This window comes from Onychomys torridus, chromosome 8 (assembly GCF_903995425.1).
Source record: "Onychomys torridus chromosome 8, mOncTor1.1, whole genome shotgun sequence".
Taxonomy (NCBI): domain Eukaryota; kingdom Metazoa; phylum Chordata; class Mammalia; order Rodentia; family Cricetidae; genus Onychomys; species Onychomys torridus.
The window spans coordinates 90940689-90965692 of record NC_050450.1 but is presented as its reverse complement, the minus strand read 5'-3'; the positions used below and the strand labels follow the sequence as shown (position 1 = coordinate 90965692).

The 25004-nt window shown below is 51.3% G+C and overlaps 1 protein-coding gene across 2 annotated transcripts in view; it reads left to right on the top strand.

Moving 5' to 3' along the window:
• The window catches only part of Dcakd (dephospho-CoA kinase domain containing), a 34572-nt gene extending 20821 nt beyond the window's left edge, over nucleotides 1-13751 (top strand). For both annotated transcript variants that reach the window (XM_036197956.1, XM_036197955.1), the window contains exons 2-5: nucleotides 7127-7319; nucleotides 7667-7870; nucleotides 10285-10372; nucleotides 12746-13751. In XM_036197956.1, coding sequence (XP_036053849.1) covers nucleotides 7208-7319; nucleotides 7667-7870; nucleotides 10285-10372; nucleotides 12746-13037 — 696 coding nt within the window. In that variant the 5' untranslated portion in view covers nucleotides 7127-7207 and the 3' untranslated portion in view covers nucleotides 13038-13751. The remainder of the gene's footprint in view (nucleotides 1-7126; nucleotides 7320-7666; nucleotides 7871-10284; nucleotides 10373-12745) is intronic.
• The last annotated feature ends 11253 nt before the right edge of the window (nucleotides 13752-25004 follow it).

Here is a 25004-nt window from a genome sequence, read left to right as displayed (position 1 = left end):
GGGGTTGATGGGGAACCGTGGTGGGAGGGAGCATCCTGTGCCCATGAGGCCTGTGAAGGACTTTTCAAGGCCTCGACTTACCCTGGAGTGAGACAGGAGTTCCTGGGGGAGTTTTGAGGGCTGATCTGAGCTGACGCTGGACCAGCAAGTTTGATCCCAGGAGTCCATGGTGACAAGAGAGACCCACTCCCAAAAGTTGTCATACCACTTCCACACTCATCTGTGACACTCCCTCCCGTCTCCATTTTTCCTCCCTCCCTCCCTTCTGGAGACTTGCTGTGTAGCCCAAACCAGTGGGAAGATAGGAGGTTTCAGTAACTGTGACATCACACTCTGAATTGGGGAAGACAGGTTGGCCATGACCTCTGTCCTCTCATCTAATTCTGACCAGACTCTTGTGAGAAGTCATAACTAATCCTGTTTTTCACTCAATTAAAGGGAAGTTCTGAATGCTGAAGGAAATTGCCCAAGGCCAAATAGCAAGGGACTGAGCTGAGTTCCCAAGGTCCTTCTGATTTCAGAGCCTTTTGGGATGGGCCCTCCCCATGCCCCATTTTCTGCATTAATGTCTGCATAGCAGTCCGGTCCATGCACACCCTGCCCATCCATAGCTGCTCCTTGGAGTGCTGGTGTGCTCAGAAGAGACCTTTTCCTCCCTTCACTTGGTGTTGGCCCTGGGCAGAAGGAAAGGTTGACCCCTCTCTTGACACTCCCTCCAAGTCATAGGCAGCTGCTCAGAGGAAGCTGTGGCTCAATAGACCTCACAGAAAGGAGAACTTGAACCCCAGGTTTAAACAACAAACCCTCACCAATAATGACCGGTCAGGAGCGGGGAAAGTGTATAAAAATAGCACTTAATAGTTAACCGGCAAGCAATATATTTTCAGTCATTGGTTCTACAAGAAAATAATTGGGTCCCAAGACAGGAATGACTCGTTTTTCATGAATGATTATATTGATCATTGGAGGAAAATGGGTACATCCCTTTTGGAAAGCAATTGAAGGAGAGAAGTGGCCAGCTGGCCAGACATACCCAGTGTGACACCCTGAAAAGTGAGCTGCTCACTAATGAGCAGCCAGGTCCTGGCCTGGTGCAAGCAGGCTGGGGCAGCAGAAACCTCATAGGGTATTTTCAGCTCTTGCGGGGGAGGCGTGGTTATTCAAGTAGCATTTCCTCCTGTTGGACCAGCTGAGTTCTTTGTTCCTATTTCTGACCCCCACCGTACTCTGGGAATGATCTGCTAACAGTGGTCACCAAGCTCAAATGACGCAGAATGCAGACCAAGAGACTGATTCTAGCCTCTGTTTGCTACTTACAGGAGAGTGTGACCCCAAGTGTTTCCTGTCTCCTTCCCTGGGCATTATTCCAGTGGTTACCAGAGACTCCCTCTAACTGGGCATGGTTGTACACACCTGCAATCCAATGTTCAGAAGTTTTGGGTAAAGAGGATTCCTACAAGTTAGAGGCTAGCCTAGGCCACATTGGAAGACCATGTCTCACAAACAAAAGAAACATTCCATCCATGGAATAGTAGGTGCCCTTAGTTCCAAATTACATATGAAGAAACTGAGGCAAAGAAAGATTAGTAACTTAACTAATGTGGTCACATATTAAATGAGACATTGAACGTTGTGCAAGATGCTGGAGATGGGAACAAATTAGATGTGGTTTGTGGCTTTGTGGAACTGTTTTATGTGACACTTCAAAAGAGTCATGCACAGGGTCTGATAAATGGCTCAGGAGCTTGTCTTGGACTCATAAGGGACCTAAGTTTGGGTCCCTGCACCCAACTGCCTGTAACTCCAGCTCTAAGGGGATCCAGTGCCTCTGGCCTCTGCAGGACTTGCACTTACAAACTCATAATTAAATCTTTATCAAATAGTCATGTAGGGTTGGGGATTTAGCTCAGTGGTAGAGTGCTTGCTCCAGGGGAAAAAAAAAAAAAAGTCATGTACAAAAAGTCACACAAACAAAAGTACAAAGCATGAGTGCATGGGAGGCAGAGTGGGTGGACTGGCAGGCTATGGCAGGCCTCTGGTGCTGGACAGGGCTGCAGCTCGGACACCGTGGTGACTTAACCGCCCCCATCACCTACTGTGTGCTCCACCCCCACTCCAGACTGAGCTGCTTGTTTGGTAAGGTCAGTTAATAGTGGGTGTGGGATAAAGAGTTGTCAGGAACAGCATGCCTGGAGGCCTTGCAATAAAGAAGCAGCAGCATGTCTAGGGAGTGACTGAGGAGCTCCAGAGACCTTGTGCCTAGCCATAGGGATGGGGAAGGCAAGGAAGGTTTATGCAGAAGATTAACATGCTCAGATGATCCTTTAGTCATGATCTTAGCTTCCGAGAAGTTACATGGGACTGTTGGGTCAGGTGTGAAGGCTGTAGAGTAGGCCCGTGGAGTTAGGTCAGCAGTGAGGCTTCTGTCTAGAGGTGTGTGAGGCAGCCCACTCATTTCCAAAGAGAAACCAGAGGAAGTTCCAAGAGATTTCTCCCCAAATATTCTTCCTTTGTCTTCTCTGGTTTCCCGGGGCCTAAGAGGGAACAATAGAAGGGCACCTTGGAGTAGCTCCATGAGAACCCACCACTCCAGAGCACAATAGGAAGAGCCGCCTCTTGGGTCTTCAGGCTCCAGAGGATTTGGGGTATAGACACTGCTGTCTCAAAGCCTTTGCTTGCCTTTCTCTTTGTATCTGTGTTTCTCCCCTGACACGAAGAGGGAGGGAGGAGGAAGCATTGGCTGTGGCTCTTTCTCCTGGGATTAGCATCCTGCTTTTCTCCTGACCCTGCCCTGGCCGGTGGATCCCATGCTGAATTCCTGGCACTAGCTTCCCATTTCCCTTCTCTGGACCTTTAGCTTTCCTCCAGCCAAAGCAGCTCTGAGAACAGCCTATGGTCCTGCAGAGGAAGAGAGCCAGGCCTCGGGCCAACAGGTGCTTGTGGCCAGGGATGACAATCTGAGTTCATCCTCAGGACCCACATGGTAGGAGAGGATCAGTCTTTAAGTTGTCCTCTGACCTCTACACATGCACAGATATGCTACATGTCATTTTTGTTTTGTTTATTTGAGACAGGGTCTCACTAAGTAGTTCTAGTTGTCCTGGAACTCAGTATGCAGACCAGGCTGGCCTCAAACTCACAGTGATCCGCCTGCCTCTACCTCCTGAGTGCTGGGATTAAAGGAGTGTGTTACCACCAACTGGCTATACATATAATTTTTTAAGAAGAGAGAAACCGGGGCTTCTTTTGGTTATGGTATTTCTTGATTTCCAGTGAGCATTTTTGACTACTTTCAGGAGAGGAAGAAATCATCTGTGACACTGCCTCTCTCAGGATCTGATGCTGTGCTGGGCCCTTTGTGTACAGGGGTGGAGACTGAGGCCCAGAAAAGGCCTCTGGGCTCCATTGTTGGTCATCTGCAGAGCGCTTCCACTCTGGCCCAGGCTTCGTAGCTCCGTGAGAGCACACGGGTGGCTTCACAGGTTCATGGACAGGGATCCACGCCTCACTATGTAGCCCATAACCTTCCCTCTTGGCCAGTGCTTCTACCTGGTTGGTTTCTATTTAAGGCTGGTGTCCAGTCTGGGTTCTACATCTCTTTTTGAAAGCTTTGCAGAAGATTCACATTTGGCCAGGATTAGGGGTGGCTGTGAGGTTCTGCCTCAGCAGAAGTTCAACAGGGGAAATGAGGTGGATTCCGGAAAATAATGGCTTGATGAGCAACATAGGTTGTTAAAAGTGGCTATTCATGTGAGCTTAGGGGAGCTGTTGACAGGTCTGAGTGGTATTGGAATTTGGTATAAGCCTTGCTTGCTTGCTGCCTTGCTGGGCTTTGGAAGGACAGTGGGCTCTAGTTTAGCCTCATTTCCTGGCACAGCCTAATCTATGGACAGCCTAGAGTGCAAAGGGGCTTTTGGGCTGGGCAGCACCGGTATCACCTAACTGGTCCTGCTCCCCACTGGCACTCTGTTGCTCCCAGCTGTTTTCATTTGTTCTGGTCTGTCTCCAGTTTTCCCACAGGGCAAGACCTGTGGTTTCCATGGGTTGTCCTAGAGGTCCCTGGCACATTGCTGCAAAGCACAGAGGGGCTTAGTCAACAGCTGGTGAGGGAGTGAGTCACCAAGGGCTTGCTGGACAGGAACAGCTGGTTCTTACCCATCCCCTTCAAGCCAGCAGCCAAGGGCCTCCCTGTGCAGTATTCCTGTTTCCTCAGTCTTCCTTGTGAAGGCAAAGTGTCTGGCTGTTTCCACAGATGCAGGTCGGGGCACTGAAAAGGGTAGCTGTTCATTTGGTGCCTCAGGAGCCTCCTGCACATTACATCTGTGTCTTGGACATTGAACACAAACACCCTTCCTCCCTTTCTGCAGAACAAAACAGTATGATAATCAAGAAATTAGCTGCTAGAAATAATGTACGTACATACATACAATCCTAGTACTTGTGAGGATCAGGAATTCAAGGTCATCCTCAGCTATCTAGTGAGTTCAAACCTAGCCTGAGCAGGTTTCTTCCTCTGCTCATGTACTACTGTAAATGAAGAGCTAGGATCTGCTCTGAGCCCTGCCTTATACCAGAATTGCCGAGGCTGCTCTATCACCAGAGACTGGATTCCATTCCATTCTCAGGAGGAGTCTGGGCAGCTCTGTGGGCATGGGTTGAGGTCAGCTTGGCTAGATGGTCTTCCAAGTCCTTTCAGCTGAGCCTGGCAGTCAGTTGGTGGCTTCTCGTGTGGGAAGCTGGCCCTTATCTCTGTGTTCAAATCCCACTTCCCCACTCAACTGGTGTTCAGGAAAAGAGGGAAATGTTCCTACCAAACCCCCTTCTCACCAGAATGTGACCCTGGGTATATGCATGTTAGTGGTAATAATAAGAAATTGATTTTAAGGGCCAGCAGAGTGACTAAGCAAATAAAGATGCTCAGCACATTTCTTTGGTATACACATGCTGGAAGCAGATTTGCACACCAGTGGATGCACTGGTTTTACATAAATCATTCACTCTTTGGTTTTGGTGTGTGTGAGTGTTTTTTCTGAATATATGTATTTATACCAGGTGTGTGCCTGGTGCCTACAGAGGCCAGAAGAGAGCGCCAAGTCCTTTGAACTGGATTTACAGGTGGTTGTGAGCCACCATGTGGGTACTAGGAATCAAACCTGAGTCCTCTGAGCAACTGCTCCTAACCCCTGAGCCATCTCTCCAACCCTTCTTGCCTTTTTGAGGCTGGCTTCAAACTTGTAATAATCCTCTTACCTTTTTCTCCTGAGTGCTGAGATACAGGAGTACATCACACTAAGCAGGATTTTAATTAAATCAGGGTTGCATATTTGGTATTATAGGATGTAGGTCATCTTCAGTGTTTTTCAGAGATGATAATACTTTAATTTTCTGAGCAGCAATGCTGAAGACCCTTTCATATGAGTACATAGTATAAGATGGCACAGGTATGTTTAGGGCTATTTCAGAAGTTGTTGGAAATTATTCATTAATTCTGCCCAAATGCATTTCATAATTTATTTTAGATGAAACTCAAGTCAGTAACTCAAACAGCAATTCCCCCCCCCCCCCCCAGACAGGGTTTCTCTGTAGCTTTGGTGCCTCTCCTGGAACTCACTTTGTAGACCAGGCTGGCCTCGAACTCACAGAGATCCACCTGCCTCTGCCTCCTGAGTGCTGGGATTACAGGCGTGCGCCACCACCGCCCGGCTGAAACAGCAATTGTAAAAATCAAACATTTTGGTAATATTCTCCAAAGATTCACTGATATGATACTTAAAAATGCCAAAAAATGAGAGTGGGAAAATCCTCTTTTCTGTAATTAACCACTGTGTGTCTGTGTGAGCAGAGAATTCTGAGTATAGAGGGAAACACGGCAGTTCATAGCACAGGAGTCTCCCAGGTGATGCCAGCAGTGGGTGCTGGCACTGAAGAGCATCATGGCATGTGGGGGGGGAGTCATGGCATGGGCAAGAGCTGTCAGGAACATATTCAAGCCATTTTGTGAGTTTCATTTTAGTTGTTTGAAATTACTTTTTAAAAAAGGTGTGTGTGTGTGTGTGTGTGTGTGTTCCATGCAGAGCTCCAGAGTCTCAGTTCTTCGTCCTTCCACCGTGTGGGCCCCAGGATTGGACTCAGGTTGTCAGCTTGCAGGCAGACACCGTCACCTGCCGAGCCATCTCTCTGGTTCTGCAGCCCTTCTTGTTTTGGTTTTCTTCTCTTTTAGAAATAAAGTCTCACTCTAGAGCCCAGTCCTTAATGTCCTAAGTGCTGGGAGTGTAGAGTTGTGCTGTCACACCTAGCTGTTGGGAGTGTAGGGTTGTGCTGTCACACCTAGTTGAAAAGCTGTGCTTGAGGGACAGCAGCAGAGATGGAGCCAGGACATGGATGCCACATTCTCTGTCACAAAGCCTCAGCTGAACGGCCTAAGTTTCTCTTTGTACAATCGAACCCTGTCCTTAACTCCCTTTTGTTGAGAGGGAGACTACCTGGGTGGCAGCATCCTCAGGTTAACTTTTCAAATGTGGCATTCTTTAGTTCTCTGTTTGGGCTCTGAGTCTGTGACAGGTACCCGCCTCTCTGTGCCCCGGCCCATGTGAAAATGAGCTGGGCAGATGTAGACTTGTAGGCTGGTTTCTTGCTGTTCTGTGCCACATCCACATGGCTCTCCCCCGGCCCCGCCTTGTGTCTTCAGGAGAGGCAAACTCATTTCCATGTGAGTCCAGGCGAAGTATAATTAGGACAATAAATCTGCAGGTTAACAAAAGTGGTCCTGACCGATCAAGCCCTACAAAGAAAGGCACATACTCACACTAGAAAATAAAAATGGGAAAAAAGACTTAACTATGCCACAGGCCTGTCTTTAATCCCAGGCACTTGGAAACCTAAAGCAGGAAGATGGCAAGTTGAAGGCCTACAGATACACACTGATGAGCCAGCCCCTGGGGAAGCACAGAGGGCACCAGGCCCCCACGTCCAGCCTTCGCCGACACACACAATACTGGAAATTTCTTCCCAGAAGCAGCCCCAGAACTCCCCAAGCCCAGGAGGGGCCCTGCCCACCCTGCTGAGTCTCTTCCTTCTGTCCTTGTGGCCAGTGCTGTGACCGGGCCTGAATGTCTCTTGACAACAGGTTCTCCAGCCTGGTGGAGCAGCTAATTGGCAAGTGTGCCAACTGTCTAGTGCTTCCTGGCTCCTACTCTCTCCTGGGAAGATGTTCCTGGTGGGCCTAACGGGAGGCATTGCCTCAGGCAAGAGCTCCGTCATCCAGGTGTTCCAACAGCTGGGTTGTGCTGTGATTGATGTAGACGTCATTGCCCGGCATGGTGAGTTGGAAAGGGACCCATTGTACCCAGCAGCTTCCCCTCAGCTTCCTTCCTTCCATCAGCATCCTCTTTCTGTCTTCTTGGGGCATTCAGAGCATGAGACTGTCCTGGGTGGGTTGCCTGTCTCTTCCATCTTGCTCTTAAGGCCCTTCTGTTTACCCTTCATTCTCCCTAAGAGTCCAGTCTTCCCAAACTCAGCTCCATCCCTGGCTTGAGGGATTCTATATGCTCTGCTCATTTCAATGGAAGGAAACAGCCTTGGGTCCCCCCTCAGTTTGCCTCCGGTCACTCGGGGGTCTTCTGGATGGCTGGAGGCTCTGAAATGATCCAGCCTCTTCATCTCACAGTCGTCCAGCCAGGGTACCCTGCCCACCGGCGTATTGTAGAGGCCTTTGGCACTGAAGTCTTGCTGGAGAATGGCGACATCGACCGCAAGGTCCTTGGAGACCTGATCTTTAACCAGCCTGATCGTCGGCAGCTACTCAACTCCATCACTCATCCTGAGATCCGCAAAGAAATGATGAAGGAGACCTTCAAGTACTTTCTCCGAGGTGAGACTCTAGACTTGGAGCTGGAGGGGACAGACACCTCTTCACAAAGCCCCTCTATTTGAAGGTCCAGGGTAGGGCAGTTGGTTATCTAGGCTGCTGAGTTCATACTGTTTATTGTAGGAGAGATGGGAAGGTAGAGAAGCTGGCCTGGGCCATGGAGACTTCTACCAGCCTTTGGTATATATGTCCTCCAGTCCACGCCTCTAGTAGGCCTGGTGGCCCAGCTCCTCCATCAGTCATGTTGTGGAGACTTCCTGGAGAGTGTGGGGTCTATTTTGGCTGTCTTTGAGTTTTCCCACTGTAACTCACCATGGCCAGGCCCCTTACCCTTCATGCCTCAGGTTCTTGTGTACAGAGTAGGGACCCTCTCCCTAGCATGGTCTTTGCTCAGTACTTACTCTAAAAGAGTCTGATAAAAAGCATGTGTGCTGTTGACCCAAAGCCTACCGCTCATTCTCTAAAGCACCGGGAGGCTGGAGCTGGCTCCAGCACCTGCTGCTCTAAACCTGCTTCACTGAATGTCCCTGAGACACTTGGTCAAAGTTGTCTTTCTTCTCTCTCAAAAGGAGTCTGGACCCTGCCTTTGTCCTCCCCCAGTGTCTGCCAGCCCGCCGCTGTGACACTGCTCCCCTCTGCCCAGCCTGTGACACTGCTCCCCTCTGCCCAGCCTGGCAAAGCCTTCTGCCTTCATTCCTGCCCTTTGCATTTGCTCCCAGGCCAGCTCTGAGTCCATTTGCAGGGCTGCGAGGCACCAGTGGCTTCCCCCTTCTGAAGTTAAGCATTGGATAATGTCACCAGCTCCAAAGCTCTCCCGTTGTGTCATCCTCCCAGCCTCCCCACCTCCCCAACCACCAGCACTTAAATAAAAGCCAGAAAGCTCTTTTCAGTTCGATAAGGTGAAGAATGGGGGCGACAGCTGTGGCTTCCGCAGTCCCAGTTTCTCCCTGATGAGTATAACAAATACAACTGTCAAAGTTGGTATAATCAAACGTCAGATAAGATCACCAGCTGTTGGGGAGGTCTCTGCGTAGGCAGGCGGCTGTCTTAATAGAGTCAGGACAGTTTCAGGGCTTATCAAGTAGGAGAGATGTGACAGCTGAATAACCCTTTACCGGTAAACCAAAGAGCTGGCTTCCAGATCCCAAGAGAGACCCAGGAGAAAGGACAGTAAGAGGGGAGGGAGGGAGGGGACAGGAGCAGGAAAGGGAGATAAGAGGCCCAGGGAGGGTCTGGTCTTTTCTCTGGCTCTGAGCTGAGAGTGTGAAATGGGAGGTAGAGAGGCTCGGTGCCAGCGTCCCCCTCCAGGAACAATAGCGGTAGCACCCATCATTTCGGGGGCACTTGGCTGCTGCTCCGTGGCTGTACGCATTCAGAGCCCCTGTAGCCTTGCCCACCACCCCGTGAAGGAGGTACTCCTTTCATTCATTACACAGATAAGTTTTGTTAAGAACCTGAGGTCACATGGGGTGCCGCAAACCAAGGTGTGTCAGCAGAGCTCAGGAACCCAATGCCCTCACAGCCAAGGCTTCAGGTAGGCTTCCTGAGCCACAGGTTATGGGGAGCAACTAGCAACCAGTGTGTGGTTCTGTGGTTGAAGTGTCTGGAACAAGAGCCTTCAGGCCCCAGGTCTCTGAACGGCATCAGTCCCTGTCCTTACCCACTGTCTTCTACCCCTTCCGACTTTGTTCATCCACACAAGGCACAAGCAGCTGCCGGAGTGCACATAACTCAGGGCATGCCCATCCACAGTGTGGGAGGGCCTGAAGGGCCTCTTCTCCATTGAGGGAACCCCGTGTTAACTCGAAGCACCTACGCTGCTCTGCGATAGTACAGGCCTCATAGGAAGCTGCAGAGGTAGAGACTCTTTAAAAGGCAGCCATGTCTGGACCTGACTTCCAGGAAAGGGCCTATGCTTTGAGTTTTTTGAGCCAGTATAACATGAAATAGGGCAGAAAGGCCTCAGCCTCTCCAGAAACTCTTACCAGTTGCCTACAACCCTGGCTATGTCTTATCTCCAGTCAGAAATAACTTGGGGTTGAAGGTCAAGGTTTACCCTGACTACCTAGTCTCCTCCACCTGGTCTGCACAGAACCTCCCAGCACCTGGGTTCTGCTGGTCCTCATCAGAACGACTTGCCTCCACCTTCTCATCCAAGTGTCTGTCGCGTCTTCCCTGCCTTTCAAAGCCAGTCAATGCCAGTCCTTCTCCAAGGTCTTCCCTGGTCAGCCAGCCAGAAGTTATTTTCTGCAGCATTCTGCTCTGAATGGCATTGGAACTGGCTGGCACTCAGGGTATGTCTGTCCTTGGAAGGTCTCCCATCTGCTGGGGCATTCTCTATGGCAGGGGCTGGTCACAAGCATCCTTCCTGGTGTCCTTGCAGAATTGAACTTGGGAGTTTTCCATCCTCTCCCCAGGGTACCGCTACGTGATTCTGGACATCCCCCTCCTGTTTGAGACCAAGAAGCTCCTCAAGTACATGAAGCACACGGTGGTAGTGTACTGGTAAGTGTGAGGCCGGCCTGCCTGACAGGGACCGGGAAGGACACCAGGGAAGATGTACCTGGGAAGCATCCCTTTACACTTTGCCCATGATGTGTGTGGCCAAGGCAAAAAGTGAGTTGGGGTAGTAGTACCCAAGCTTACAGAAATCAGTGTTTTTTTACCTGATCCTGGTGCACCTGGGGCAGATAGGGTTAAGAGGGTCCCCAGGCCTTGCTAAGTGTTTGAGAAGGGCTCCCCCTACTGGCTATTGGAGACACTTCAGTTGAGCTGCCTGGTTTTGCCTCTGGCCGCCCTGTTACTCGGTGGCTCCTTCCTCATCCTAGAGCACTTCACAACTTCCAAACTCTCCTGTGTTTACAGCTCCATTCTCTTATTTTTCAGCATGAGGTACTCATGGCAGAGGGACACTTCTGAGTTACAGAGGGAAAATGGAAGTGGAGGTAGTTGAAGAATGTGTTCACAATCACCAATTGATAGCACCCGTGGAGAGAGCAGGATGTGTTCGAGATCACCCATGGGTAGCACCCGTGAATAGACAGCAGAATGTGTTCAAGATCACCCATGGGTAGCACCCGTGGAGAGAGCAGGATGTGTTTGAGATCACCCATGGGTAGCACCCATGAATAGAGAGCAGGATGTGTTCAAGATCACCTGTGGGTAGAGAGCTGTGTGGATACAGCTGTCAGAAGAATCTAAGGAAGGAGCTTTCTTCTCAGAATCCCCCAGGACAGGAAGCAAATCAGAAGTCAGGTTTGGCGAACAAGAGAACCAAGCTGCCAGAGAAATGAGTCACAGTCCCTGCGGGTGAGAGAATACACGGGCTTCAGGGTGTCTCTGCTTCCCAGAAACGTCCCAGATGTCACAAGTATGCAGACAGATAGGTGGGCCTTGGCTCTGCAGGTATTTTGGGGCACAAGGTGATTCTCAAGGGATCAGTGTGTGGGAGGCTCCTAGTACACTGGAACACTCAGTGCCCTGAGCATTGCCCTACCCTACCCTGATCTCTCCTGGGCTGTCACTCAGTCTGAATCCCCTGAGCTTGTCAGTTCCTCCACAGGGCTGTGCCTCCCCAGTAAACCTTCAGTCTCTCCCTTGCTGGTTTTTGTGGTGATGAAGACAGAAGCCAGGCCTTGCCCATGTTAAGCAAGCACTCTAATAACTAAGCTGTATCCCAGCCTCTCTGGGCCTTTATTCTGTTTGTGGAAGATGCCAGCTGAGGCCAGGAGGGCCCTATTAAGTCCTTAGATTCTCTGTGCTTTAATAACAAAATTAGGGGGCTGTAGATGCTCAGCATTTAAGAGCACATGTTCAGAGGACCCAGGTTCAGTTCCCAGCATCCACATGCTGGCTCACAACATCCATAACTCCATTTCCAGGGGATCCAACAATCCTTCTGGCTTCTGTGGGCACCAAGCGCATATTTAATGCCTTTATATACATGTAGGCAAAACACTCAAAATAAAAATAAATCTCTAAAAACAATTAACCTAGCTGGGCAATGGTGGTGCATGCCTCTAATCCCAGCACTTGGGAGGCAGAGGCAGGCAGATCTCTGTGAGTGCAAGAAAAACCTTGTCTCAAACAAAACAAAAAAACCCAAATCTATATCCTAGGATCAGAAAGGGGACGGTTTGATTATTTGCTTGTCAAAAGGATCTGCCTGTACCTCGTGAACCAGCGTGGAACAGTTCCTGAAGAGCAATTGTACCTAAATGTGATGATCCTTAATGTTTCTGAAAAAAAATTGACTTGTGACATGAGCAAAGAAAAACCGCCATCAACAAAGTCCAGCATTGGCTGTCACAGCCCTGGGGTGGCTGTTGGTGCTGCTGCCCTTATGTCCCGGGAGGCTCTGTTCTGCACCATGCCTGTGGAAGAATGCACTCCCAGGCGACTGCTAGCCAGCTGCATTCTCGTCCCCAGCCACAGATGTGCTGGATGTGCCCACTACAGCCTCTGTATAATGAGGTTAACTTTCATAGAGGAGGCTTGCTTCTGTCTAGCTTTGTTCTGTTCTCAAGTTGCAGGAAAAGGCCTGGACTGGTAAAATCCTCCCTTTTTATAGCAAGGAAAACTCAGGCCAATGGACAGACAGACAGACCTAGATGGTGAGAAACAGCTGCTAGAGCCCACCCCTGTCTTGTTCTTGTTGGGCGTCCGAGGTGGTTGATAGGGCTGGGGTCCTGTTCTCCAGGACCTATCTCAGCCTGTCAGGGTGGCGCCTGTGTAACCACAGGCGGGAGAAGTAGTTTTCTAAGGGAATATGCTAGCCTAGCCTGTGTCCCAAGCTGGGCCTGACTTAGCTGCCCACTTGTGAATCTTGCTGCCGAAAGGGAGGCTGGGGTCCACAGTGCATTTTTGCCCTGTCCTTAGTGACCGAGACACACAGCTGGCGCGGCTGATGAAAAGGAACAACCTGAACCGTGAAGATGCAGAGGCAAGGATCAATGCCCAGCTGCCCCTGAAGGACAAGGCCCGCATGGCCAACCACGTTCTAGACAACTCGGGAGAGTGGAGCCTCACCAGACGCCAGGTCATCCTCTTGCATGCCAAGCTGGAACGCTCCATGGAGTACCTGCCACTGAGGCTCGGGTTCCTAACGGGCCTAGCAGGCATTGCCAGCCTCCTTTACCTGCTCACCCGTTACCTCCTACCTTCTCCTTAACTGGGTACACCAGGCAGCAAGCCTTAGGCCTCCTCCTTAGAGACCTAAGTCAGGTACCATGTCCTAAACACTACATTCACTCATCCAGTCTGGGACTCAGCAGAAAGGAACTCACTGTCAGGTACCCCTTCCCTCCCTCCCTAGAGCCCCTCATCCCCTCGTTCCTCAGAACAATATCCATGATGGCAGGAGAACAGCGGTCTCTGTGGCCCTCACCATGGTTACAACAATGTAGCCAACAGTTCCTTGGAGCATCTGTCCTATCATGGCCACAAACTCCCTAGTGGACCACAGCAAATCCTTCTAAACTGAAGGCCTTCTTCAAACAACTGTTCCCTGGGGTGAAGCCTTTTGCCAGGGTGCAGTGTGACTCCTCTCTGGGGGATGCTATGGCTAGGCAAAGACAGGCACCCTGATGGGGCTTTACTCACTGCATAGCCACTGCCTCCCACCACTGCCTCTGAGCCCTGCAGTCCTGGCGACCCCCAGGCCCCATGCTGTCTGACCTCTGTGCCTTCCCCAGATGCTCCCTGCCCTTCAGTACCTTACCCCTGGCTGCCCATGGTCAGGCCCCCCCCCCGTGTTTTATCTTAATCCATGGTAGAATAATCAACAAGAAACTGATTTCTCCTAGACTGTATGCCTCTAGGTGTCAGGGCTGACTCCTCTCCAGTGTACTACAGCCTGCTCTCCATTGGTGCTCAATAAATTGAATTGATCTAAAATGTCTGCTGAATTCCACTTGGCCTCTGCTCACACTGAGGAGGCCTATGCAAAGGACTCGAGCCAGGTCCGTACCTCTGGGAGGTGGGTGGAGGTGTTGGGCAGATCACATCCATTCATTCCACAGGTCTGTTTTTTCTTCCCCAACCCAATTAGACCAGTACAGACATCAGCCTTCCCTCCCAGTGTCTGCAGACCTGCTGATGTGTAGATCTTGTTCCCAACAGCCTATTAAGGCCAAAAATGAGTGTGACTAATGTGAATGTGGTAGTGGCCATTTTTAATGCCCCTTTCACAGAGCCGCTTAAACCTTAGAGAGCAGCTCATTAACTCCTGCACATTTCCAAGCAGCAAAAAGGGGCCGAGGAAGTGGAGGAGGTAGCTGGAGCTGTCTGCTCCCTCAGTTGGGTGGGGTCTAGCAGAACCTGGCAAAGGGGAGACACTAGGGACTCCAGCAGGACCCTGTAACCCAGTGAGCGAGGAAAATGTACACTACCTGAGTCCCCTCTCAGGAGGAGCAGCAGACCCAGGATTGGACCCCAGTTCTGTCTCTTTGCCTTTGGTTTCTGCATGGGAAATTAAGGACAGTTAAAAACCCTTTGCAAACCACGATATTCTAACAGTTACTTCTTGGCCTGGTTCTCTGAATTTGATGTAGAGTGTGACAGAACCTTGATCTGAATGGTGTGCCGAAGCCAATGCAGTTACCCCCCCCCCCCCCGCCCCGGGCCCTGGCAGTCTCAGCTGCTCTGCTCCCCAGTCTCCATCCCTTCTGACCTACTGACCAAGGTGGCTTTGGAAAAAGGCTTGCTTTCCTGCTTGGACTTGAGTGCCTGTTTAATTGGGCCCATCCACCTGGAACACAGTGCTTTTCCAGAGCAGGTGTCCTTCCCTGTGGCCAGCAGGTGGCAGCACTCACCCAAGCAGGGATCTGGGCTTCAGAGCCTTAACTGTATCCCTCAGGAAGGTAGTCCACCTGACCCTGAGCACATTAAGAAGACATAGATGCAAGGGGATGTGGGTGTGGTAGTGCATGCCAGTACTCCGGGTATTGGAGAAGCTAAAGTGATAATTCAGGGCTGGACACCAGTTTGAGCTACACAGATCTTACCTCCACCCATCTTCAGTCCTTGGGCCGCAGTTTCTAGCTTGCTCCTCCTCACCCTGAGGGCAACAGGACGCCCGTGGGCACTACACGGTCACCTGCCTCTTGGCAAGGGCTGAAGGCTGCAGGCAGTCCCTGAGGCCACCCTCTCCTGGTCCAAGTTGCCCAAGGTTAATTCACAGTTTTGCACTTCACAAAACAGTCTCCATTGCCTTCTAGTCTGCAGTGCATGTGGGTGGGTGATGTAGGGCAGACTTTTACAGAGGTTTCAGAGGGCTGCAGTTGGGTGCAACCACATGCTGTGACCACCATTCTGGGTTCCCAGTGCCCCTCTATCATAATGCTATCCAGCAGTTACTGGCAAGGCTTCAGATGCCTTCTCTATATCCTTACAGGACAAGGGGCAGAGCAAGAGGAAGCTTGGGAGAGACTGGGTGGGAGGGGGCCAGTGTCTTTCCGGAGCATTCCTTGTCCTCACAAAGGCACTTGAGCTCCAGGAGTGGGTGGTTGACGTGACCACAGGTGAGGGGGTCACATGGATGGCCACTAGAAGCCCTTGAAGATGGCTAGAGAAAAAAGTGAAGGAGGTGATGTAGTGGGTGGCTTTCCTGCTCTGCTCAGGGAAGGGAGAGCTTGGCTGATGGCCCCTACATTCCACTCTCAGCTAAAGCAGCACCCAGCTGGGACCCAAAGCTGCCTCTCCTTGCTCCCTACCTCTCCCTCCCCTCCCTTCCCCAGCGTTCAGATTCCAATACAATTTCCAGCTAACCAGCATGTCGATAGAACAAGTCGGGCGGCCGGATTGCTGCCCAATTACAGGAAATCATTCTGCTCCACAGCTCAGCCCTGGGGGTGGGGGTGGGAATGTGAGGGAGCAGGCTTCCAGCTTGCAGGCGGGGAAGGGGCTGAAGGCAGGGAACCTGCAGCAGCAGCTCCCCTCTTCTCCCCCACCCTGGGCAGGCAGTGTCGGGGAGGGGTGGATGGGGAGGCTCTGGGGACACTTCAGCCCTGGGCTCTTCCTCAGCGTCACATAGAGCTTTGGATCCAGCTTTTTTGTGGGGAAATTGGAGCCTCAAGCCATAGAGAAACGCAGAGGCTGAAGGCCGGTGAACATTGGCTTCAAGGAGTTTGCCTGGAAATGAAGCTAGAAAACCATGGGTAAGACCACTGTAGTCCAGATAGGACTAGAGACCAGGATGGGTGGCACCCAGGGGACCCTACAAGACTCACCTGAGGGCCTAGAAACTCATGTTCTCACTGACCAAAGGAATCTGTACTCCCACAGCTGGCCCCAGCCAAGCAGCCCCAGGGTTTGATTGATACCTAGGCTCCATGGGGGAGCAGGGGGAGGCTTGGACTAGCCTGACTTAGCCAGTGGGGGTTAAAAAAACAAAACAAATAGACAAAATCACAATGTACCCAGCCTTCCAGTCCAGAAGGTGACGCACAGGAGTGTGGGAGGTGGGGTCCTCCTCATCTCCCCAGTCCCTCTGCCATGGGTCCCACGGCTGGCTCCTAGGAAAGCACACCAAGTAACCTTCACTCCATCTGCCAAGATCTGCGCTCACTGGGCGCCCTCTGCCAACTCCATTTCCCCCTCACCGGTCCTCTTCAGAACTGTTCAGCCACCCTGGGGCCTGCCCATGCCACAGAGCCTCTGCCTCTCTCTCCCACCGGAGTTCCCCCTTTCTGCCACAGGAAATCTCCCCCAAAGGACCGGAAGATCCCTGAGGGGCAAAAACTAGTCTGTGAACCCCAGTCCCCAGTGAGTGACCATTTGGAACCCCAACAGAACTGTGACTAATGGTCCCAGGTCCGTCTGTCTTCTTGCTATAGCTAGTCTCCCAATTCCAAAACCTCTCTTCTACTGCCCTCCAGGGATGGGGCTGGGGTGGATTCACCTACTGCTCTTTGGCCCACCCAATGGTAGACGTGATGGGCAGCCGTGGGTAGGGAAGATGAACCTGGGACTCTAGAAGAGGATGCAGAGAAAACACAGTTGAGGTCATGTTCAAAGTTCTGCTGAGACGCATCTGGAAAGCAGAGTCAGTGCCCAGGGAGCCTCGACCCACAGCCTCAGCTGAGTGTGCGGACTCAGACATCGGGGTGGCGGTGTCAGGCTGGTCCTGTGTGTGACTATGGCTTGGTGCTCCTGGGCTCTAGTGACTCCGAGGTCCCCCCTTTGGCGCTGCCTCTCCTGGGCCATGTGCCCAGTGCTCAGCGATCCGAAAGAGGGCGCCGGCTCTGCCCTGGTAGGCGGTGCCTCCCGCCCCACCGTTAGGCGCCCGGCAGCCCGCTGGCTGGGTGCCATCGATCCGGCCACGGGGACCCGGGCGCGCTGCCTCCCTACGCTTGCTTTTCGCTTTTAATTGAAGTTTGTTTGAGCAGAGCGCGGAGCCGGCAGAAGCAGAAACCAAATATTTAGTTGCTGCAAATTGGCACCTCCAGATCAATTACCCGGCCCGTGTCAGGGCCTGCGCCGCCCCCCCCCCCCCCCACCCCTCCCCCGGGCCCTGCGGAATCTCAATGCCGCGCTGCCCCCGCGTGGGCCGCCCGCGCCGCCGGTCTCCATTCCACTGCACGTTTCTCATCAGCTCCAGCCATACATCACCCGTGGCCGCGAGGGAACAGCTTTTCAATGGGAAAAGTTCTCCAAAAAAGTCCTTGTTGCTGATTCCCACTGCACCCTGCGCTGGCCTGGCCCCTGATGCCACATCTAAGCTTGTGTTATGGGAATAACCTAGGGATCTGAGTTTCAAAGGACTTTGGGTCACACGCACCTAGCCACAGTCCTAGCAAGTCCACTTATCCCGTGAGCCACCTCGGGGAGTTTATTTTCCCTGAGCCTGGGTTTCTCCATCTGTGATTAGGAGGCTTATCCTTCACCTGGTGTGATGATCAAACCGAGGTGCCGTGTCGTGCTTGGAGACTCTGGGTTCTGTTCGCGATACTCCTCTTCTGGGTGTAGGGTGTAGCTCGCTAGAGTGTTTCCCTAGCATACATTAAGTCCCGGGTTCGATCCCCAACACTGCATACAGCTAGAGGTTCTGGCCTGTAATCTCTACTTGCAGGCAGGAGAATCAGAAGTTCAAGGTCATCCTCAGTAATAGTAACTATGAGGCCAACCTGGAATACATGAAGCACTGTCTCGAAAATAATAAAGTCCACTGCCCCTGCTTGGGGGTGGGGGAGGCAGGTAAGATAGGTTCTAGGGTGATGTGAGGGGCACTGAGTGAGAGGTGACTCCAGGAAAGGAAGTAGCCAGCCACCAGTGTCCTTGGCAGGCCTGGAGGACTACATGAGCTGGTCAGGCCCATTCTAGGACTCTGTCCCAGCCCAGGTGCATCAGGACACAGTCATTTAGGAGCTGTTCTTTCAGGCCTGGAGAGGAGCCAAAAACCAGCCTTGACCCCAAGGCTAACCAAAGCCAGGTAAGGGGATCAGGGAGAATCTGGAGATGGTGGCCAGCGGCTCCTCACCCAGGTTACTATGAGCACCAGGGGCCTGCAGGGATGAGGACAGTTGGACTACACACCAGGTTCTGCCTTTTGCTTCGGCAAGTTACTAGGTCTCAGTTTTTCCCTGCATAAAATAGGGCCACCTCCTAGTGTCCCTGTGAGGAGAGAGGTGAGCACCTCAGAGTTGTGAGGAAGGGGCCTGAGTTACATCACTGTTCCCTTCCTTCCTGTATTCACTGACTCCATTCCCAGAGTCCCTTGGGAGAACTGCAGTCCAAGAGTTTGACATTTCTAAAGGCCACCACGGTAGACAGAGTGACAGGGGCTCTGGGTGGGATGAGCAGTGTGTGGGATGTCTGTAGCCCCAGCCTGCAGCTGGCCCTCCACACCATGCCTGCAATGCCTACTTGCCACTTCTGTGCCTGGTCAGGATCTTTGCTATCCCTTTGTCCCAGCTCCTTAGGGAAAGATTCAGAAGTGGCTAGAGGAGAAACTGGAGGTGAAGGAAACAAGCTGACATGAAATTCAGATCCCCAGTGAGATGTAAATTCACCTCTAACCCTCATTTTTTCAACTGTGAAATGGGACCACAAGCCAATAATTACATTGTGTTATTTGGAGTGATGACTGATTATTAATCAATCAATCAATCAATCAATTAATTAATTTGAGACAATATAGCTCTAATTGGCCTGGAACTCACAGAGATCTACCTGCTTCTGTCTTCCCCAAGTGCTAGGATTAAAGGCACAGACCACCACTCCTGGCCGGATGAGTGATTTCTCAAGGTTACTGAATCTATTTGCCGTTCCTTCCTACACATACTCAACCTGTCTGTCTCCAATAGGCTCACCTCTGCTGACAAAATCCCTCCTTCCAGCATGGTATCCTATCATTTATCAAATCAGAAAGTCCTTCTGACAATCTACCTTAAATCTCTCACTGCTTCCTTCAGAGAAAACATAAAGAACCAACAGCCAGAAGATAAATGTTTATGGCTAGATAATGCCACACTATTTTAAAAAATACACCCAAAGAGGACCAGAGGGGGTTGGGAATTAGTGTCGGACACAATGCTCTTTACACTAAACATCTTGGAGATAAATATAGCTATGTAATTCTTTTTTTCTCCTTGGTAGAGGGAAAGGCTGAGACTGGGCAGAAAGGCAGAGGGGCCCGAAAATATAAATCAATATGTGACTTTAATATATGTGCTCTCGGTGGCTGTGTGTGCTGGGGGATTATTAGTAACCTTGATTCTTGCTCAGTGTCCATGTGAGGCGGGGAGATGCTCAGCCCCCAGGGAGGAGAAGAGAAATTAGGAAGCCAAATTCTTCTCCTGATTGACACCTGGGTAAACATTATCCTGGCAGAAGGGGAAGGGAAAAAAAAGATCAATGCTGGTATTTTTATCACGTTCCAGGGACGGACAGGGGGAGAAATTAAAGACACAGTTCTGTGATATCAATGCATATGCTCATCTCCAGGGTGGAGCTCCGCTAGAGGTGGGAAGGGCAGGCTCGGGGTGGGAGGGCAAGCAGGGAGCCTCAGCCAGGGCCACTGCATCTCACAGCACTTACTGGCAGGTACAAAGGAGCTGGCTTTTCATGGCAGCGGAAAGGCACCAGCTTTGCTGGGGGAAATCACAGGTCCAAGGATCTAAAGTGGTATCAGCCCCTGGCTCTCATGGAGGATGGAGAGGCAATGGCCCCCACAGGCTGTTTCTAAATGGGAGGTTCCCAGAGCATAGAGATGGAAGAGTGGCTTCTGAGGGACCACAGGAAAAGAGGGGTGCAGGGTGGGTGGATGCCAGTTTGGAGGGAGAGGCACCTCCTGGGCTATGTTGGATTTGGAGTCAGGAAAGCCTAGTCTTCCACCCTGACATAGCTATATGACCTTGGTTGGCCAAGGCATGTGACCTCACAGAGGCTCAACCTCCTTATGTGTTAAACAGAAGCAGGTGGCTCTGCTCTCCCTCCTCAGAGTTTTCCCGGTGGAGATTACACAAAGTGCTCTACAGGGTGGAGGGCTGCAGCTGACCAGGGTAGCTCTGCCAGTGGAACGGGATGGTGGATCCATGTCATCATTATAAGAACAAAGTCATAGATGGGATCCACACCAGCATTTAAGAATGGTGTCAGAGGTGCCCCGAAAGAGTAGAAAGAGCCAGACATAGGGGATTTTTAAGTTCAGGGTTATCTTAGCAAGAACCTGTCTCAGAAAAACAAAAACAAAATCTGCATTTGGTAGGGGCAGGAGGATCAAGAAGAGTTCAAGATCAGCCAGGCGATGGTGGCGCATGCCTTTAATCCTAATACTTGGGAGGGAGAGACAGGTGGATCTCTGTGAGTTCGAGGCCCACTTGGGCTACAGAGTGAGTTCCAGGAAAGGTGCAAAGCTACACAGAGAAACCTTGTCTTAAAAATAAAAAAAAATTTAAAAAAAAAAAAAGATTTCAAGATCATTTTAGCTACATAGAGTTCTAGGCCAACCTGGGATACATAACTTTGTCAAAAAGGAAACATTAATTTAAATGGGATTTTAAAATTTTATTTTATGTTCATGGGTGTTTTGCCTGCATGTATATCGATACACCATGTGCAGCAGTGCCCACAGAGGCCAGAAGAAGACATAGAAATCCCTGGAACTGGAGTTAAAGATGGTTGTGAGCCACCACGTGAGTGCTGGGAATCTAACCTGGGTCCCCTACAAAAGCAGCTAGTGCTCTTAATTGCTGAGCCGTTTCTCCAGCCCTTAAATACCATTTTTAAGTGAACTTGTTGTATTTGAAACATCATTTCGGCTAATGGCACTGGCCACATTCCAAGTACTCAAGAGCCACGTGGGCTGAGTGGTTCCCAAGCTGGGCCAGCAGAACTCTAGAAAAGAGCCGTGGGTCAGGAGCTCCTGGCCCCAAGACAGTAGAAAGGGCTGTGGAGGCAGAGGGGCGAGGTATGCTTTGGAGATGCAAGATGAACGTCTCTTTTTGTGCTGGCAGGAGTGTTTTGTGGCTTCTAAGGGACTATAATTGCCCAACAAAGGCTTTCTAGGGGGACAGCCTGGTGGTAGTGGTCCATTTCAGCAGGCACATCTCAGGTCACACAGGTCCTGGGCAGAGAGGTGGGTGGACATGGGCAGACATGGGGTGGGTATAGGGCAGACACGGGGTGGACATGAGGTGTAGTCATGGGGTGGACATGGAGTCTTTTGTACATGGGTCTTGTGTGTCCTAGTTTCAGAATTGCCCTGCTAAGAAAGGAGGTAGGAGAGGCACCAGGCTTCCCCGGGACCAAGTACCCCAGCACACCTGCCAGGTCCCACACTAGCCTTGGTTTACATATTTTGCACAACAGTCAGGAGATATTTGGAGAAACCATAGGGAGCCCAGTAAATGGGGCTCAGGAGATAGTGTGAACCCAGGGTATCCCTCCTGCCTAGTTAGGTTTTCCATTGCTGTGACGCAACACCATGACCACAGTAACTCTTATAAAGGAAAACATTAGGCTGGCAGTGGTGGTGCATGCCTTTAATCCCAGCACTCGGGTGGCAGAGGCAGGCGGATCTCTGTGAGTTCAAGGCTAGCCTGGTCTAGAGTGAGTTCCAGGACAGCCAGGGCTACACAGAGAAACCCTGTCTCAAAAACCAAAGTAGATAATAAACAGATAAATAAATAAGGAAAACATTTAATTGGGGTGACTTACAGTTCAGAGTCCATTATCATCATGGTGGGACATGGTGGCAGGCGTGCAGGCAGTCATGGTGCTGGAGAAGGAGTGGAGAGTTATACATCTTGATCTGCAGGCAACAGGAAATGGACACTGGGCCTGGCATGAGTATAGGAATCCTCAAAGCCCACCCTCACAGTGACACACTTCCTCCAACAAGGCCACACCCACTCTAACAAAGCCACACCTCCGAGAGGTGGACGTGGGGGAGCTTACTGGGGTCAATTACATTCAAACACCACACCTCCCATCCTTAAGGCCAAATATAGCGCTTCTAAAGTTTTGTCAAGGCTGTGAGGGATAAGTGTCCCTATAAGGTTAGGGACAGTGCCCATAGCACACACTCCAGGCCCTCACCTACACATCCTCAACAAGACACACACGAGCCAGGTGTGTGGCATGTGCCTGTAATCCCAACTCTGAGGACGCAGAGGCAAATTCAAACTCAGCTTGGACTACTCAGTGAATTCCAGGCCAGCCAGAGAGACAGAAACAGAGCGAAACATAACCAAATATGCACATGTCCTCACATATGCAGACCCATTTCCATATACATACTATGTAAAGCCCAGCTCATATAGACACACCCACGCACATGCCTCCACACGTGAACAGATGCTCTAAGCTTCCTCCACCTGGGTTTCTTCCTGCATAGAATCGCTCCCACTGAGTTGCTCCTCCCTCCAGGGCCTAAGTTCGCATTTCCTAGTTCAAGGCCTCACTGATTCCCATTGCCTACCCGCTGTGGCCTGGCAACCCTGAAGCCCTTTCCTCTCCACACTAACCTGCCTTGCCTGCTGTGGCCCAGACTTCTGTGTCTGCCCGAGCAGTTTTCTCCTCCCGTTACCCCTTCCCCTCCACTCCCACGCCTACTGGACCATAGTGGCCCCTGCCCTGTGATGCCTGGCTCCAATGCCCCGTCTTCCGGGACTCTAATCTGAAATGCCCTCCCTCTTGTGCTTCAGCTCCCATCACTGTGTGTGTGGCTCCACCTCCAACCCAAGGTAACCCTAAGGTAGGACGTGAGGAAAAACAGGTGGCAGGGTGAGTGTTTGGTAAAGCTCAGGCATTCTGCTTCTCCCAAACTTCTTACCAGGCTCCTGCCTGCCCTTGGCTCTGCTCTCTCAGCCCTTCCATTCACCAGGGCCATTTCCAGAGTGCCAGTGTCTGAGCTGGACAGACACTGTGGCTCTCCTCCTTGAGCCTAGGTCCCTGTCTGTGCCTGTGACAGACCTCTAAGGTCTCTACCATCAACCTGGGATGTAAGAAACTACTACTATTATTATTATTATTATTATTATTATTATTATTATTATTATTATTTTACTTTTTTTTCTTTTTCTCAGTCCATTCAAATAAAGATTTCAGACAGCCTTCACAGACACATGTGACAAGACAATGAGAGAGGAGAGAGGTCCTGCTTCTGACACCTACAGGCTCTGTCCCTGGCACCCAGCAAAGGTCACCTTTCAGAACCAGCACCGTGAGCCCTTGCCCAGGCCATCCATCCTGCTTCCCAGGGACTCGGGTGTGGACTCCAGTGTTTCCCTCCCTTGACAACCCATGAGGCTGTGTTCTGTCCCTGGACCTGCCAGCCCTAGCTCACCCAGGATCTCATGTTCCAGCTTTCTCTCTCTCTCCCAATCCCATCTGCAGCCACAGCACATCCCAGCTGTCTGATTAACTCAATTGATTAATTAAGCTCTAATGAGAGCCATGACTCACCCCTACAGCTGCTGACCAGGAGGCCAGCAGGCCAGGAAGGGCACTGGGTCCACAGACATGGCCTAAGGAGGGCCCAGAGGCAGAGTACTCAGCTGGTGCCACTAGCTTGTAAAGGTGGCACAAAGCTTCCCCGTGGCTAGAGCTCCTCCAGATCTCTAGGAGGGGAGAGGGTTTTGTAGTCTGGAAGATCAACTCCTCAAACAGCCAGTCAGTACATTTAGCACCAGCCTGTCAGGAGGCAGAGAACACAGAAGAGAGATGCCAAAGGACCAACCTTCACCTTGACTCCTAGGACCTGGAGCACCCACGGCCCAGAGAATACATCCTTCCTGGGCACTGGCCATAGGGACCAGACTGAGTCCTGCCAGCTGCCATCTTCATAGTTTCCTCCATCACAACCGCCAGCCATGGGGCTACCCACGACCCCTTACCTGGCTGCTGCTCTACATCCTGAAGCGCTCCAAGCCCAGGAGTCCCAGCCAACCCTTTCCACACAGCTCCCTTCTGTCAGGCTCTGTCCCCTCATCTGGGGTTGGGTGCCAATGCCCTTCATGAACAATGATAAGCGAGTGAGTGGACCTCCCACCTCACCACGGAATCCTGCCAGGGGAGGAAGCATGGTGTCCGTGCCAGAGAAGAGGGCAGTGACATCACAGCTTGCCTGGGGGCCCATCTGCTGCTACCCTGCTTTTTGGCCTTGCTGTTTGTCTCAGGAGAACATACTCCAGCGCGTGTACACACACACACACACACACACACACACACACACACACACACACACACACACACACACACACACACACACACACACACACCATTGGTCATAGTCCTTCAACTCCTTTCTGAGGGCAGAGCCCCTCTGTCTATCCTCACCCACTCCAGCACCCACAGAAGTTCAAATGAAGCAGACATGTTGAATATTTCCTGAATAAAGAAACGGGGGGGGGGGGGGGAAGGAAGGTGGGAAGAAATGAATGAACCATCTACAAGTGGCAGATATGCTGAGCCCCAGTCTAGTGCAGGAGGGGAGGACACTGAGGGATGGAACCAGGCAGGACCACTAACCCTAGGTGCTTAGCTCTTCATGGAACCACGATCTGCATGGCTCATTGGGCCAGAGGGTGAGTGGGTAATCCCCTTTTCTCCTCTTTCTTCCTCCCTCTCTCTCCCTCCCTCTCTCCCTCAAATGAGAGGATGTACCAAGACCAGCCCAGGGAAATGGGGAGGGGAT